The sequence below is a fragment of the Pipistrellus hanaki genome (genome assembly GCF_964339955.1).
Source record: "Pipistrellus hanaki genome assembly, chromosome: 15".
Classification (NCBI taxonomy): domain Eukaryota; kingdom Metazoa; phylum Chordata; class Mammalia; order Chiroptera; family Vespertilionidae; genus Pipistrellus; species Pipistrellus hanaki.
This window is the reverse complement of record NC_140517.1, coordinates 26,459,720-26,477,613: the sequence shown is the minus strand read 5'-3', so window position 1 is coordinate 26,477,613 and position 17,894 is coordinate 26,459,720. Positions and strand designations below refer to the sequence as shown.

At 40.2% G+C, this 17,894-nt stretch overlaps 1 protein-coding gene across 13 annotated transcripts in view; it reads right to left on the bottom strand.

Moving 5' to 3' along the window:
* The window catches only part of BANP (BTG3 associated nuclear protein), a 124,488-nt gene that overhangs the window by 89,182 nt on the left and 17,412 nt on the right, over nucleotides 1–17,894 (bottom strand). For 6 of the 13 annotated variants that reach the window (XM_084905052.1, XM_084905055.1, XM_084905047.1 and 3 more), the window contains one exon: nucleotides 2,798–2,936. In XM_084905052.1, the coding sequence (XP_084761178.1) occupies nucleotides 2,798–2,867 (70 nt within the window). In that variant the 5' untranslated portion in view covers nucleotides 2,868–2,936. Of the gene's footprint in view, nucleotides 1–2,797; nucleotides 2,937–6,544; nucleotides 6,640–17,894 lie in introns of all 13 variants that reach the window. The other 7 variants (XM_084905049.1, XM_084905044.1, XM_084905054.1 and 4 more) reach the window with 2 other exon arrangements.

The following is a 17,894-nucleotide window of genomic DNA, read 5'->3' as shown; positions in this document are numbered from 1 at the left end:
GCAAGTTCTTTTGAGTCAGAAATTGCAGGCTTTCTGCCCATAAAGGCCTCAGAGAGCCTTGCATACAGGTTCTCATTAAACAGTCAATAAACTATAATTCCCAGTTATTTAAGGAACAGAGAAGGAACAAAACAAGATTAGAAATGACTTCTCTATGCCTTCCTTGGACTATAATCTACAAAGAGGGAATTTATGTAGGAAGTCAGCTATCAGAATTTTAATAGTTCTAAAAATGCTTAAATTGTATGTGAACGGAAATTTCTCTTTTATAACATTGCAGTGTGTGCTTTCTAAAGAAATTGTTGTTCACCTCCCAAAATATAAACATGGATATTTTTTAAATTGCTATATACAGTGCTAGTGCTACTTCTTTTTAAGTTCAAAGGTATCTAAGGTGTGGTGCTAAAGAGGTCAGAGCTACAAGTTCTAGCTCTAAACAAATTGGTTAGTTTTTACAGAGAAAATTGTAGTTGAAGAGCTGCACTCATATCCCCAACTTTGTTCAATGATCTGATGAGGCTCTTGATTTTGCCAATTAATAGGGATATTGCTTCTTACTAAAAAAATCAGAAGCAGCTTTTGGCTCTCTGAGCAGCACCATGGTAGTTGGCAATAATTAAACAAAAGGCGTTAGGGGTAAACACAGGGAAGCCATGTACACAGGTCACTACGTGGCTAACAGGGAGCCAAGAAAATGGGTTGATCTCTTATCTAAGAAAGATCAGTGTGATGTGAAAGCACCAGGTTTGTTCAATATAAGAAATATCACAAAAACACTCGTCAAGGAACCAAAATCACATCTGATGGTCTCAAGGGTCATGCTTTTGAAGTGAGCCAAACTGATCTGCAGAATGATGACATTGCAGTTAGAAAATTCAAGCTAATTACTAAATGTACAGGGCAAAACCACCTGATTTCCACGGCATGGATCTTACCCATGACAAAATTAAAGAGCATGACTCATGTTGATGTCAAAACTACCGTTGGGCCCTGACCAGTTTGGCTCAGTGGACAGAGTCTTGGTCAGCGAACTGAAGGGTCCTGGGTTCGATTCCAGTCAAGGGCATGTACTTTGGTTGCTGGCACATCCCCAGAAGGGAGTGTGCAAGAGGCAGCTGATCAATGTTTCTAACTCTATCTCTCTCCCTTTCTCTCTGTATTTTTTTTAAAAATAACTACCAATGGTTATTTGCTTCATCTATTCTATGTTGGTTTTACTAAAAATGACAACAATCAGATTCAGAAGACCTGTGTTCAGCATCAACTGGCCCACCAAATCCAGAAAAAGATGACGAAAATCATGACCTAAGAGATACAAATGATTCCATAAAAGTGATCTTAATAAGTTTATTCCAGAGCATTGGAAAAGTTAGAAGAAAGGTTTGCCAACCTATTTATCCACTCCACGAAGTCTTTGTTAGAAAAGTAAAAATGCTGAAGAAGCCCAAGTTTGAACTGGGAAAACTCATGGAGCTTTGTGGTGAAAGTCACAGCTCCAATAAAACTACTAGAAATAAGACAGGGGCTAACGTTGAACAAGCTAATGGATAGGCGCCCCAAGTCCAAGAATCTGTTTAAAATTTAGACTTTCAATGGTGACAAATAAAATAGAATCCTATCTGTGAAGAAAAAATCAGAAGCAAAATAAGGGGGAAACTGACTAAAGAATAGTATTCCTGAAATGAAGCACTTCATTTCATGACCGCTCATTTAATTCCAAAATTATTTATATTACTCTCTCCTTCTGTATCATAACTAATTTCCAAATGAAATACTTCCCAATTGACATATTAAATAGATCATAGGATAGACATCATGCTTTCTGAAAATTCTCTTTTATACAGGAAAAATAATTCGGTATTTTAATTCCACTATTCTAAAAGGAAAAAAACATGCAACAGACATTCAGTGACTTAATTATGTGCACTTGTGACTATATATAAAACACTGAAAACTTTAAGGCAAGAAAATAAAGAGAAAACTTACTGAGAAATCCTTTTACAAAATAAAATTGTAGACAAAGTTTTTTCATAAATGAAGTTCTTGAAATTTAGGGTTTCTTTTATGAGGCCTTCCTTCTTAGTTAAACAAATATTTAACTAAGGTTTCAAAGTAGATGTATGCTTTTAACATCAATAAGAAAAATTACCAGCCTTAGCCCAAGTGTAGGAAAATAATTGTTCTCACTTAGCTGATGGAATAGTAACATAGTATATAAAACATTTCTGGGAAATCTGTCAGTGCCTTATCAAAACTGTAAACATACAAAGCAATTCTGCTGAGAATTTACCATGAAAAAAAAAATGATTTTCCAAGATATAATTGCAGGGATCTTTATTGCATGGATTTATATGAAATAGAAACAGTGCAAAAAATATAAATGCCACCCACAATAAATGAGAGAACACCTATAAAAGGTGACCTCTTGGTTTATGGGTAGACGTTCAACTAATGAGCCACACAAGCTTAGCGCACTTTTGGATTTTTAAAAAATAGAGAGAATGCCGAAACCGGTTTGGCTCAATGGATAGAGTGTCAGCCTGAGGACTCAAGGGTCCAGGGTTCGATTCTGGTCAAGGGCATGTACCTGGGTTGCGGGCACATCCCCAGTAGGGGGTGTGCAGGAGGCAGCTGATAGATGTTACTCTCTCATCGATGTTTCTAATTTTCTATCCCTCTCCCTTCCTCTCTGTAAAAAATCAATAAAATGTATCTTTTAAAATAATAATAATAATAATAACAATAATAATAATAAATAGAGAGAACAAAGTCCATCTGCTCTCACAAAGCTCTATACCTGGGTGATGGTGACTCAGGTCTTCTACTGCAATCTGCACCACATCCGCCAGATCCTGTTCTGACATCATCCAGAAGGAGAGAAGAGGGGCCAGTCAACAAGCAAGAATCAAACTCACACAGGACTAGGATTCTGTCACCTACAAAACAAACACAAGAGCAGAGAGGGAGATTAATGATTGTGACCTGTGAAATGAAAACTGTTAACCATACATATTCAAGAGCACAGCAGGCTCTGGCCAGGTGGGTCAGTTGGTTGGAGCGTCATCCTGTGCACCAAAAGGCTGTGGGTTAAGATTCCCAGTTAGGTCACATACCTAGGTTGTGGATTCTATCCCTGGGACATGTCAATGTTTCACTCTCACAGTGATGTTTCTTTCTTTTTCTCTCCCACCCCCCTTCCTTTCTCTCTCTCTCTAAAACCAATAATATATCCTCAGGTGAGGATAATTAAAATTAAAATAAAAAGAGAACATCAGGTGGTTTCAAATTTTGTTTTTAATATAGAGTTCTTCTTGCCCCAAACCACCAAAAGGTTAGCACTTTTGGAGAATTGAGAAATAGCTCAAAAAAATTCTCATTGCTTCTGTCTAGCCCTACCTGAGAGCCTCTCACTTTATCAACCCATTCCTCACACCGCCTCCAAAGTCACCTTCCTAAAATGGCTTAAACACGTCATCCCCAAGCCAAAAGTCTCCAATGGTTCCCTACTGCCCACAGAATACATCCTATCTTCCACCTGCTCCCCGTGGGGTATCAGCTCACACCACACCCCAGAAAGCCATCGCACTGTTGTCTCCACCAGTAATAAAACTCACACCTCCCAAAGTTTACCTAATGGACTTTTCAGCCAAGGCTAACCCCATACTCCGTTTCTCCTACTCAAATCCACCCTCTCTCTGAGCTCCTCTATTTTGCTTCCCCTTGGCTTCCAACACAGACATGAACTGCAACACAGCTCCCTGCTATGCCCAAGAGCACTGCCATCCTATCTACAGGGCATCTTCTGGAGCAGGGCCACCTCTGGTGTGAACTGTCATCCCTGAGCCTAGCATTGTGTCTGGAATAGTTACTTTCTTCCTGATCCTGAAACACTTTGATTAGGCCTCGAGAGACCTTCTTTTCCAAAACAAAAATGAGGCCATATCATTTTAAATATGACCTCTCAATCAGATATCCAAATTTAGTACTTGAAAAAGAGGATATCCTGAAGAACTCGGGAATCAATGTCACTGTAATATTTTTATCTTATTATACTTTATATTATTTATTTATAAGTAAATACTTATAAAAGAAATTATTTATTTTCCCACCTCAACTACATGCTCCCTGAGGACAGAAACCATGCATTCAACTCTACAGCACAGCTCCTTTCATCAGTAAGTACTTACCATCCCTACACAATTCCTATGGGGCCGCAGAGAGATAACTTACAATTTTCAGATCATCTATTATACTTTCAAATTGAAATCTCCTGACCAACAACTTTTAAAGACACGTTCCAACAAACATTAAATTAATTTGCAAGTTTCACATGTGTTCTTAAATCTTATAAACAACATGATTCCTCTTCTCTTTTGTCCAGACGTATATTCTACAGCTTGGTAGCTCCTGAATTTCATAGGGAAGACAACTTGTTAGAGGAACCAATCTCCTCTCTTAAATCTTCCTTTATAAACATCTAATCAAATGTATGATCACTTCATACAAGACTGAATGAGGTGAGAAAATATCAAGAGTCCTTAACAAAAAAGAGACTTATAACCAATCTGGATAAGAAACAAAAGTTCCCAAAGGAACTTTGAGTCCTTTACTAAAAGATTGTTAGTCTCCTCAAATCCCCCCATAAAAACACATGGAGCAGCTAGGATAGCAAAACCAGGTCAATGTCCATAACAGAACTGAGTGATAAGGTCTTCCAAACAAACCCCAAAATTCAAGCAAGTAGGGACACACCACTGACAGCGACAAGATCATCATAATAGAAACAGGGAGCAGAGAGAAGTAATGTGTCAACTTGAGAACAGCAACTGAAACCAGGAAATGAGCACAATCCCACAGGAGACAAATGCAAGAGGTCTGCAATGAAGTCCAGAAGACCTAGAACATTCTGGGGCCCATGAACTCTTAAAAATAATCACCCAAAGCTCCCTGTACGCCAAACACACTGAAACGAAAAGACTGAAAACAGAATAAAAGATATACAGTACAGGAAAAATAATGACAGAGACAAATCAAAGTCTAATTAAAGGTGGGAGAGAAAAACAGAGCCAGGAGAGTTCAGAAAATGAATTGCTACTTTTTTTTTTTTAAACTTCCTAAAAAACATGTAAAATAAGAGCTTACAATACTGAAATTAGAAAAACTATTCTAAATCAAGCCTCCCTTCTAAATAGTTAGGAAAATTAATTACACATCAAAATAAACAAAAAAAATTGAGGTCCAATTGAAGAAAAGATACTGAATTTTAAAAGAGAATAAGAAGCAATATAGTGTGGGCTCAGTGATTGAGCATTGACCTATGAACCAGGAGGTCACTGTTTGATTCCTGATCAGGGCACACACCTGGGTTGTGGGCTCATCCCCAGTGGGGAGCATGGAGGAGGCAGCCGATCAATGTTTCTTCTCTCACCATTGATGTTTCTATCTCTCTCCCCCTCTCCCTGCCTCTCTGGAAAAAAAAAAAAGGAGAATAACATCACTACAGTCAGTGAAAACAGGCTAGAAAGACATGTTACCAAAAAAGATGAAAAATACTTACCTAATATTTCAAAACAAGTTAAAATACATGAAGGAAATGATATGGTACTATTAACTATAAACCATCATGAGAAAAGCTCAAAAATGAAGTGGTAGAACTCAGAAAAGGTTAGAAACAAAAGCAAAAAAAGTTTTGGAAATGAAAATTAGAAGGAATCCAAGAGCAAATAAACAATAAATTATGCCTTCAGAAAAACAAGAGGAAATTTTTTTTAAATAAAAAAGAAATAAAAAGTTCAAGAAAAAGTATCATAGTGACAAAGAAGATCCAGTATATGTATAACAGGAGATTAAGGAAAAAAAACAAAAGCAACACTCAGTGTGATTGATACACACTACACTGGAAGAGTATCAGGAAATAGGAAAAATAGCTCTCCTGCACTTCTGGTAGTGCGAGTATAACCCTGGAGAACAAGCAAGATAGCTATCAAAATGCACTAGACACAGCCCTGACCGTGCCATTCCCTATTGAGGAATCCTTCCAGCACATAGATTCATATATCTATACAAAGATCTACATACGAAAAAACAAAAACAAAAAAAACACAACCAAGGCATTGCTTTTAGCAGCAAAATGGATGCAACCTAAATGTACAGCATCAACAAGAAAAAAATGTATGGAACAGCCAAACAATGGAATTTCAAATAAATGTAAAAGGAGGCAAATATATCTAAGAACAACTCCCAAGATGCAGTATTACATGAATATAAGTGGGGCAGAATGCACACAACATACTTCAAAAAAAAATATGCTAGAAACATATGCACAGAATTTCCCCAGAACATAAAGGGTGAAAAGAAAATTATATTTTGCTTTTCACTATTTTATACTATTTGCATTTTTTATAAAATGCATTTATCGCCTTTTCAAAATTAAAAAAAAAAAAACAACTACACACTTTTTAAAGATGTCTGAACAACTAAATATTTAGGCATAACACAACTAAATATTTAGGCATAAACTGTGGGGGACATTCTCAATTCCAACCTCAGTTATATCCAGTAATATTCTCTGAACCTGGTGCCTGTGCTGAACACTGGGAGTTTCTTCCACCTTCATCCTCAGCAACTGCTCCAGAGAACCTGTCAGGATAAGGAAATAAGGTGTTGTGCTAAATGTGTGTCCTCTGAAGATGACCTCTAAGTCACTGGTGGTTAACTGGGGGGTCAGTTTGAAGATCAAAGCTACTCATGCCATAATCTCAGTCTTCTTTTTTCCCAAATTAAAAACCAAAGCAAAGATTATTAAAGGGACACACTGAACTCTGTAATGAAGGTGTTAGTCCTCGGTTAGATACCACTCAACTGATCTTTGACTTGATAAATTTAAAACATTTTAGAGTCTCAATCTGCTTTAGAAATTAATTAAAAACAAACCATGAAACTTTTCCCTGGAAATTTGCATAGACAAAACTCTACGAAGTTTCACGGGCTTTACCAATACCAGTGTAAGAGCCCTAATTTATAGGGCCATGTGGGCACCAAAGGAAAGCGCCCACCTCTCCTACAGCACACTGTGGCTGGCTACCTGACCAAATTTGAACCTATGGAACATGAGCTCAGACACGGTGCATGTGTCAAAAGAAAGCTGGCAGTGACCATGGCCCTCCTGCTGCTGCTAGACTCTAGGGATGAGGATGGACAGGAGCTAGAACGTTGGAGCAAAGGACAAGGAGGAAATAGCCTGGGTCCTCACATCTATGGAGCTGCCATGCCTCCTGGCCTGCCTGTCTCAGACTTCCTCATAAGAAAGGAAAATAAACAACCACCTGCTTAAAACAATGTATATTAAAGTACTACACCCAAAGCCCATTTATGATGGGCCTGGATCCATAGCTTCCAGGTTAGATACCTATCTCTCATAAAGGTCTAGTGAAAAGTTTTCAGGGGCCTTTTTCAAGCCTTTTCTTGAGTTCTGAAAGCTCTAAAAATGGCTCAAGAAAATACCCCAAACTCACCATAAAATCCTGAGTCTTAACCTCTTCCAAATGAGGACACCATACATTATCCAAGTTGTTTACTCAAAATGATTCTCTGGCCAGGATAAAGAGTCATTTAAAATTCTGCTAACAGAGAAGGCTTGAATAGAAAAGTAGGGCAACAAGCCCAAGAAAACTGGAACAGAGCGATGCATGCCGTTGCCATTTTGGCAAATTAAATTTGCCATTTCTCAGAAGTCCTGGAGACAGTCCAGTCTTAATATAATAAAACAACTGGACTGAGATTAATGTTCAATAATGTCTTTAATGGCAATGACTAGTTAGGACCCTGCTTTAAACTAACATATTTTGGACTCTGTCACATGAGCCACCCTGAAGCCCATTCATGATCCAAGGCTTCCAGGTTAAATAAATGTCTCTCAGAAAAGGCTAGTGGAAAGTTTTCAAGGGCCCAATTCAAGCTTTTTCCTGGTTTCTAAAAGTTCTACAAGTGGCTTAAGAAAATAATCCGAAATCAACATAAAATCCTGAATTCTAACCTTTCAAGTGGCTGAAGAGAGCCTATTCTATGGTGCACATGAAAAAAGAGCCCACCAACCAAATCAACAACCTAAGTGCTCAATCTTAAGGGAGAGGTAAATGAAGGTACACCCTGTTATAAAACACTGCAGACACTAATGTGAGTGACAGTGGTTTGATTGCAGGAACCATAATGGAAAGGTCTCCAGAATATAATACTAACAGAAAGGAACATAAAAGGAAAATTGCCAAACAGTATATGATCCCTATTCTGTTTTCTAAAAATGCATGTATGTGTAGTCACATGTCCGTGTGTGTGTAGATGCACACCAGATGGTCTGAAATGACACATACTGTTAGGGAAGGAATATAGACAATATGAGCTGACTTTCATTCTTGATCCTTCAGGACTGTTGAATTTTCTATAAGCCCATATTCATTTATCACCTGTGAAATTGTTTTTCTAAAACAAAGTAACAAGTACATAACCTACAACTTTATGCATCCATCACACCTAGCCATGACCACTAGTGCTGGTGTGTCCAAGGCTGCGGGCCCCATTTGGGCCCCGTCCTCCTGGACCAGTGTCATACCTTCTCCTCTCCCTTCTAAACCCCAGCTCCTCCATCCTCAGTGAGCTAGCGACATTGCTATGTCTTCCCCATCAGTTCCTTTGAACTTAGCCACCCCACCTGTGGCTACTTATGGGCACCACCTGGCCTTGCTCCTACCCAAAGATACTGATATGCCCTCCCCTTTTTACCATCAGCAGTTCTCTCCGAGTCCCTGGCCATCTGCCTCCCAGGTCATTCCCAATACACACTGTACTGTTACTTCCCACCTCCCCTTCAGAGCATAATTCCCAAGAGTTGCTGTACTGACCAAACTGCCCCTATCCAGCCTGCCTTGCCCACCACAAGCACCTGCCCAGAGCTCACTCCCACCTCCTCCACAGCCAGCCTCCCTCTCTCGCCTCCCTGGCCTGGCTCCAGTCTCCTGGCCTTGTCTTGTGGAGGTTCTTTGAAGGTTTGCATGATCTCCCTGATGTGGAAGGTCCAGGGCCAGGTGCTGGAGCTCTCTCAATCATTCTGAAATACCAGCTATGTGCTGATGGCTCAGATTCACCCTTCAACTCGGACCTCAGACATGAACTACAGATAGCCTGCTGGACAGCTCCTCTAAGTATCTAGTCCCAACTCTTAACTACCAAACTGAACCCGATACCCTACAACCAACTGCTCCTCCCAGACTTTCCATCTCAATTTATGTTAACACCAGTTGCTTAGACCAAAAACCTTCAGTCTTGGTTTTTCTCTCTCTCATGTCCCATCTGTGGGCAAATTCTCTTAAGTATTGCGGGCTCATCTGGAGTCGTGCACTGGCCTTCACAAGGGCCTTCCTGCTCCACCTTTACCCCGTAATTATTCCCAAAGCCTGGTTAAAAAGCTTTCAGGATCACATCAAACCCATGTCAGACTGTCCCTCACTGTTTAGAGTCCTCTGAAGGCATTCTGCTTACTCAGCTGGCTTTCCCGGAACCCTGAAGCCAGCTGCACACCAGCCAGCACCTCTCACTGTCCCTCGGGTTCTCTTGCTGCTCCTCACTCACCCCATCCAAAGAGGCCTCCTGAGTGCAGCAGGTACACCCAGCTCAAGGCCCTTACACGGACACCCACCTACCCCTACTGCCAATTCCATAACTGAATTACGCCCATTCAATTACACCCACCATCAGCACCCACATCCCTGTTCCCCTCTCCTGCTTCATCGAAAAACATTTACTGTCCAACTTACTACATGTGCTGAATGTTCATTTTGTTTAAATCTGTCTTCTCTACTAGAAGATCAGCTCCATGAGGGCAGGAATTTTCATTTTGCTTCCTGGCTAGCACAGGACTGGCATATGCTGGCCCTCAATGAACACACATCTGATGAATCTAGTGGAAGAGCCCACTGTAGAGTTACACAGTAATGCAGAACTACGAAGGTTAGCATTTCTATTTAAAAACATGGATTAGGTCTTCAAAGTTCTTTCAATTTATGTTTTGATTTCAATAGGAATGTACCATAATTTAAGTCACGAAGCTATTTAGTGAGAACTTCTGTGACCTTCTTGTGAATTACACGTTCCATTAACAGTGAGAATACAATAAGCTGCTTGTCAGCCATCAGCAAGACACAGCAGCTGTTCATCAGCTGAGATACAGAACTGCAAATTTATTGCTAATTTTTAAAGAAACTATAAATTTGAACACCCATGCAATAAAGTCACAAGGCCATTAAAACAGGAATAAAAGAAAGGCTCTTGTGATTGAGCAATAAACTTAGCTTCAGCAGTAAAGGTTAAAAAAGAAAACACTATTAGTATCAACTATCAGCTCTCATTATGTGAAAATGGCAGCAAGAAAAAATAACCAAAGTCTCGCTGTATGGACACGGGGATATTCTGTCATTGTAAAAATGACATCACATGGATCATCTCATTAGGGATGTCACAGCATTTGGGTCCATTTCCCATCAGTTTTTTAGGGTGGTCTTCATAGAACACTTTATTATACCAATCCTCGAATAATGCTGAGTCTGATTTGGATTGGATGATTTCCACAGGAGACAGAACAATATAGCCTGGTGTATAACCTCCCAGGGCAGTGGCCTGCTCTACTAGACTTACTTACCAGCTATCAGATACATGCAGAGTGACTAAAGAGACGCAGTCCACAAGTCATGGGTAAAAAGCTTGGTATACCCTTTTCATATCTTGGAGGGGCCTTGGAAATCATTTAGTGCTAACCTAACTTCACTTTACAAATGACAAAAATATAATCTGAATGTATTACTCTGAGGTTAGAACTGTCCATGAACAAGTACAAGAGGAAGATGAGCCTAAATACATACAAGTCTTAGAGTACAAGTCTGCAGAAAAGACCCTTGGTAGAGTAATGAGGAAGGACTCCACCTCCTTGGAGCCTTAACATTAATGAGGCCCCAAAACCTTGTGCTTGTGTAGGTATATGGTTTGTGTTCTTGGCATTACATCACGCACCGCACCCCACCCACACCCAGAATGCCATAAAAATCATAATGGAAATTTCCAGTCCCATGTGAGGAAGTAGTTAAGTGGTGCCTATTTAAAAAGCTAAATCTCCAGGAACAGGGAAACCTCCAAGAAACTAAGAAGCATTCATTTAGTCAAATCTTTAATATAAGTATAGTAATAAAATAATCAATTAAAAGCGAGTATGAAGCAAAGAAACTAATTTTTATTAAACTGAGATATGGGAGAAAGACTCAGTTTACTTATTTTTACCCCAAAATCAGTGTGGGTTGGGAGGGGAAATATGCAAAAGATGAAATAGGGAACAAAGAGCAATAAGACTAAATGACTGGTAATAGATAAACTAGGAAATTAAGAAGCAAGAAATACTTCTTCCAATGGTTTCCAATTAGGGAAATTCAGGCCATATCGTTTCTTCTTTAAGACAGCCCCCTCCCAAAAAGGGTTTGAGTTTAAAATTAGGAAAAGATCAAACTAGCCTCAGAGAGCAGGTCCTTCCTCCTTACAGTTCATGTTTGATTAAAGTTGCCACTTTTATTCAAGTTTTCCAAAATATGTAAACCTCCTCAAATATAAACAACAAATGCAGAAAAGAGAAGAAAATGGATTTAAGTTGATCTCACAGCACCCACTGTCACAATCCACAGACTCACTGGTCTGAAGACCCCCTTTATCATCTTAAAATTAATAGGGTCCAAAACCTGTGCTTGTATAGCTATCAATAGTTATCACGTTTGAAATTAGAACAGAAAATGTTTGAATATTTCTTTATTCATTTGAAATTATAAAAACTAACACATTAATTATCAACATACAAAACATTTTTATGAAACAATAGTTTCCAAAAGAACAAAAGCAGCAAAATCTTAAGAAGAGGAACATAGTTTGGCATTTTTACAAATCCCTTTAATGACTGACTTAATGGAAAACAACTGGATTCCATATCTGCTTCAGCTTTCAATCTGTTGTAATAGATTGTTCTGGTTGATGCATATGAAGAAAACCCAGTCTCAGAAAGAAGTGCTGCTGGGAAAGGAAAAACTATGTATTTTATTTTTTTAAGAGTATATATTTTAATAACCTTTAGATAATTATAGATATTCTTTTTTAATACAATACTGAAACTCAACAAGTGTTTTATTTTTCATAAAGGCCTTTTGCAATGTGACATCTAAAACTGTAGCAGTGAACTTTTGGACACTATTACTTTAAAATCCATTGGTCTGTCCTGCCCTTTAAATGGACTTTTACATAAGTGTGATTTTGTAACACCATGTCCTTATCTGGAAAATACAGATTCACTGAATTCTGAATGTTAGTTGCTTTCCTTGAAGTGGCAAGCTGAATTTGTTCAGAAAAGACCCTTGGTAGAGTAATGAGGAAGGACTCCACCTCCTTGGAGCCTTAACATTAATGAGGCCCCAAAACCTTGTGCTTGTGTAGGTTAGTAGGAAAATTGGTAGTTTGTCAATTATTCTTTTCTAGTGGCCCATTAAAAAAGTAGCTAGGATCAACTAGCAACTCAAATAATTGCAGAAGGACTTGTCCTTGAGGGAACCCTCTAACTCCAAAATGCAACACAACTACTTTCCACATACATCCTGTCTTAAAGAGGTGTACTCAGGCTGAGATTTACCTTGCCTCATCAAGTACATTCTTAGGTGAATAAGATTTTTTTTAAATTCATGGCAATAAAGAATACAATTGTACAAATGCAGCTTAGGGCCTCAGCCTTAATTGTGCTAAAGCAGCATCAGTTTTCCCACCACTGGCCCTGCACCGTCAGTGCAAACATCAATATGCAATGACCACTTATAATCATTATGAAAATTGCTTTGATCTCACAGACCCCCTGGGAAGGTCTCAAGGACACCCCTGGGATTCTGTAGACCACACTTTGACAACCACTGCTTTCAGGTACATTTCTAGAAAAGAAAACGTAAGAACCACATATGAATTAATGTGAATTCCAGATCAATCCTGCTATAAAAAATAAACTACAAATGCATTTAAAAGCAACTTTTAGCCAGAACAGGTTTAGCTCAGTGGATAGAGCGTTGGCCTGCGGACTGAAAGGTCCTGGGTTCAATTCCAGTCAAGGGCATGTACCTTGGTTGCGGGCACATCCCCAGTGGGGTGTGCAGGAGACAGCTGATCGATGATTCTCTCTCATCGATTTGCTAACTATCCCTCTCTCTTCCTTTCTGTAAAAAAAATCAATAAAATATTTTTTTTAAAAAGCAACTTTTACTTGGTTTACCAATTGCCAAAGGTAAATATAACCAATAATGCAGAAGCCTGCATTTATCTTGCAACAAAAATTTTGGTTTTTACATATGTAACACCCATATTTTAGTTCTTCCCTGATAGCTACTAAATTACTTACATTGTGAAATATCATCTGTTCTGATCAAATAAGAAACTACAGCTGCCAAAGATGCAGAAGTCTAATAATGCACAACTGACTATAGACTAAAACACCCTAACCTTATTTTATAGTTCCAAGAAAAACTTTGATAAGTCTCTATTAACTTTTTTACACAATTAGTATTGTGATCTTACTGCATTCATTCATATACTATTTTAAAAATAATAACTGGGCACACTCTGCACATACATACAACTAACATATGCTACAAAGGAGGACAATGTAACCCTATCCTTGATGCGTACTAAGAAGTACAGTTGGGATCTACTGCTTAGCCATAGCTAAAAACAGCATTAGGGGAACACAGACTGAGAGAAGGGGTCAGAGGTGCAGGTCGACGGGTTGGGAGTCTTAAAAAGTCCATGGCACAGAATAAACTAGCAGAGGTCTGTTCTCAATTAACTAAGGAGACCTGCCAGATGAAGTGAGGTCCTGCGGATGGAGTGGAGGTCAGCCATAAAAGAATTTCAGAGGAAATTCAAATAGACGGTATCTTTAGTAACACTGAATTATTGTTCTTTTTTTTTTTTTTTTTTTTTTTTTTTTAGTGTAGTTTTGAAAAAGAATGTCATGGCTCTCAGACATGAGTGCTCAAGCATTTAGGAATAAAATATGGTGATCTCTCCAACTTACTTTCAAATGCAGGAAAAAAACCTACACGAATGTTAACCCTTTGTGAATCTTCTAGATGAAGGCTATATACCTGTATATTCGTTGTGCTCTTCTAGCAATTTTTCTCTAGATTAAAGTTAGGAGGAGGTAGCACAAAATCACTGATTTAGTAAAATTTGCTCCAGCTAGATCAAGCAGTGCTTGGAGAGCTTCATGTTGGCAAACACTGTCCCACATCATGGTGGAGCATGTTGTTAATGGGGAGAAACTGGGTGTGGGGTACACAAGAACAAGCTGTACTATCTCCCCTATTATCTGTATATCTCAAATTATTACAAAATAAAAGGTTTTAAAATAAGTCTTTAGAAAAAATAAAACTCTCTACCCACTCTGCCTGCCACCGCCCACCACCATCACATCTCTCCTGTGCCTAACTCCTAGAGCAGGTTCTAGAGCCCAAGCCCATCCACACTCATTGTCTCTTCCCACTCCCTTCTGAATCCCAAACAAAAAATCTGGTCTCCAAACTCGCTGTTGGACTGGAATTTTTCTCCAAGAGACTAGACAAAAGCCCTGTAAACAATTCCTGACTGCCTTTTAGCACCAGCATTTTTTTTCTTGGTCTTTTTTTTTCTCTCTTAATTTCTTTACTGATTAAGGTATTACATATGTGTCCTCATCCCCCCATTACCCTCCCCAACTACCCCCCCCCCCACTCATGCCCTCACCCCCCTGTTGTCAGTGTCCATTGGGTAGGCTTATATGCATGCATACAAGTCCTTTGGTTGATCTCTCCCTCTTCCCTCCTCCCTCCCCTACCTTCCCTCTACGGTTTGACAGTCTGATTGATGTTTCTCTGTCACTGGATCTGGTATTTTATTCATCGGTTTATGCTGTTCATTATATTCCACAAATGAGTGAGATCATGTGATATTTATCTTTCTCTGACTGGCTTATTTCACTTAGCATAATGCTCTCCAGGCCCATCCATGCTGTTGCAAATGGTAAGAATTTCTTCTTTTTACCACAGCATAGTATTCCATTGTGTAGATGTACCACAGTTTTTTAATCTACTCATCTGCTGATGGGCACTTAGGTTATTTCCAAATCTTAGCTATGTTGAATTGTGCTGCTATGAACTCAGGAGTGGATATATCCTTTCTGATTGGTGTTTCTAGCTTCTTGGGATATATTCCTAGAAGTGGGATCACTGGATCAAATGGGAGTTCCATTTTTACCATGTTTCCCCGAAAATAAGACATCCTCCGAAAATAAGACCTACATACAGGTTTCCTTCTGAGTGAAATATAAGGCATCCCTCGAAAATAAGGCCCCCCACCTAGGCCTGTTTCAGAATGCTATTGCTAAACATGAGAGATTTGGTCCACTGATTCTGAAAAAAATGGAGTCACAAGAAATTCTCCAGGAAATTCAGGAATTGGATTGTTATGATGATGTTCCAGAAGATGATGACATGATTGTCATTGAAAAAATGAGTAAATTCTTGATACTGTAGGATTCACAGTTTGTCTGGTTTGCGTTGACAACTACCGTACTACCGTACCGTATACAGGTAATAAATTTCCTTTATTTTCATTTAACAATAAATGTGTACCGTATTCTTCTTCATGGAAAAATAAGACATCCCCTGAAAATAAGACCTAGTGCATCTTTGGGAGCAAAAATTAATATAAGACACTGTCTTATTTTCAGGGAAACAGGGTAGTTTTTTGAGGAAACTCCATTCTGTTCTCCACAGTGGCTGCACCAGTCTGCATTCCCACCATCAGTGCAAGAGGGTTCCTTTTTCTCCGCATCCTCGCCAACACTTGTCATTTGTTGATTCGTTGATGATAGCCATTCTGACAGGTATGAGATGGTTCCGAATTGTCGTTTTGATTTGCAACACTGGAATAATTAGTGACTTTGAGAATGTTTTCATATGTCTCTTGGCCTTCCTTCTCTCTTCTTTCAAAAAGTTTCTATTAAGTCCGTTCCCCGTTTTTGGATTGGATTGTTTATCTTCGATTTAAGTTGTATGAGTTTCCTGTAAATGTTGAAGATTAAAAACTTATTGGTGATATCATTGGCAAATATGTTCTCCCATATAGTGGGCTTTCTTGTTGTTTTGTTAATGGTTTCCTATGCTGTGCAAAAGCTTTTTATTTTTATATAGTCCCATTTGTTTATTTTCTCTTTAGTTTACATTGCCCTAGGAGCAGTATTTTCTGCCTATGGATTCCTCTAGTATTTTTATGGTTTCCTGTCTTATGTTTAAGTCCTTTATCCATTTTGAGTTTATTTTTGTGTATGATGTTAAGTTGGTGGTCTAGTTTCTTCACTCAGGCCATCCATCCATGTCTTCCTCCCTCTCCTGGGGCCTTGTTCCAGGGTCCCCCTGAGACCTCTATCCTCCTCTGAAAGCTGTCCCTTGCGGAGCATGTCCACCCCCCTTGGCTCCATGTCAGGTGGGCCACTCCAATTGCAATGCAGTGACTAAGCAACAGGCTGCAGGTGCCCATGCGGCCCCTTCAGGGCTTTCAGGGGAAAAAGTAGCACAATGGAAGGCACTGTCTCACAGAGGGTGCTGGCAGGCACTCACTCTGATTACAGAACTGACAACCATCTCTCCCAAAATTCTGCCATATTAAACTCTTGCCAACGCCTTTCCCTAGTCCAGTATTTCAAACCACTATCTAATGCCCATAAGACAACAATGAAATATATTAGATTATTTTAAAAGATGAACTCTTCTCATGTCCCTATTAGCTCCCCAAGAATACTGATCAAGGAGATACCAACCCCTCTGAGAAAGCACCCTGCACATTTTTTTTTAACTCTCTCTGCTCTGTTACCCTTAAGTATCCAACCATCACCAGACCCTATCCTATAATTTCTTCACTTATTGATTCCAACCAGACTTTCTCTTCCTCTCTCCCACTGCACCTGGTCTGCTAAGTGCTTCATTATCCATGAACTGGCCTCCTGCCCAGGTCCTGCCTCCAGTCTGATGTGTAGGCACCATCCCTCTGGAACACACTCTAAAACTAAGTCCACTGATCTGGCAGAATGAGTGTCTCTTTGTCCCTCCCAGAGATACACATGGCTGAGGCAGGAAGCCAATCCTCTCTCATCCTATTTAATAAAGAGAGAATGTGCTATTGAACATCACTCCATCACAAAGATGGCTGCACCCACAGCTGAGGCCAAGTTCCCTTAAGGAGCCTAAAGAAGCAATTAGCAGGGACCTGAGGCTACACCCTTCCCCCCACCGCTGTGAGGCTTTACAGGGGACCTCAGGCCAGGTCCCCCAACTGGCAGGGCTTGACAGGGACTCAGGCCTCACCACCTGCTCCAGCACCAGGCCAGGGGACCCGAGGCTGCTCCCCCCTGCCTGGCAGGGCTTGACAGGGGACCTCAAGGTGCACTTCCCATCCTGGGCTGGGCTAGGGGACCTCAGGCTACCCCACCACCACCACCACCACCCGCGCCAGGCCGGGGGACTTCAGGCTGTGCCCCACCTGGCAGGGCTTGACAGGGGACCTCAAGGTGCACTTCCCATCCTGGGCTGGGCTAGGGGACCTCAGGCTGCTTCCCTGCCCCAACACCAGGCCGGGGACCTCATGTTGCGTCCCCCACCTGGTGAGGCTGGACAGGGGACTTCAGGCCACACACCCCACCCCAGCACCAGGCCAGGGGACCTCAGACCGTACCCACCACCCAGTAGGGCTTGACAGGGGACCTCAGACCACACCCTTACCCCAGCACTGGGCCGGGAGACCTG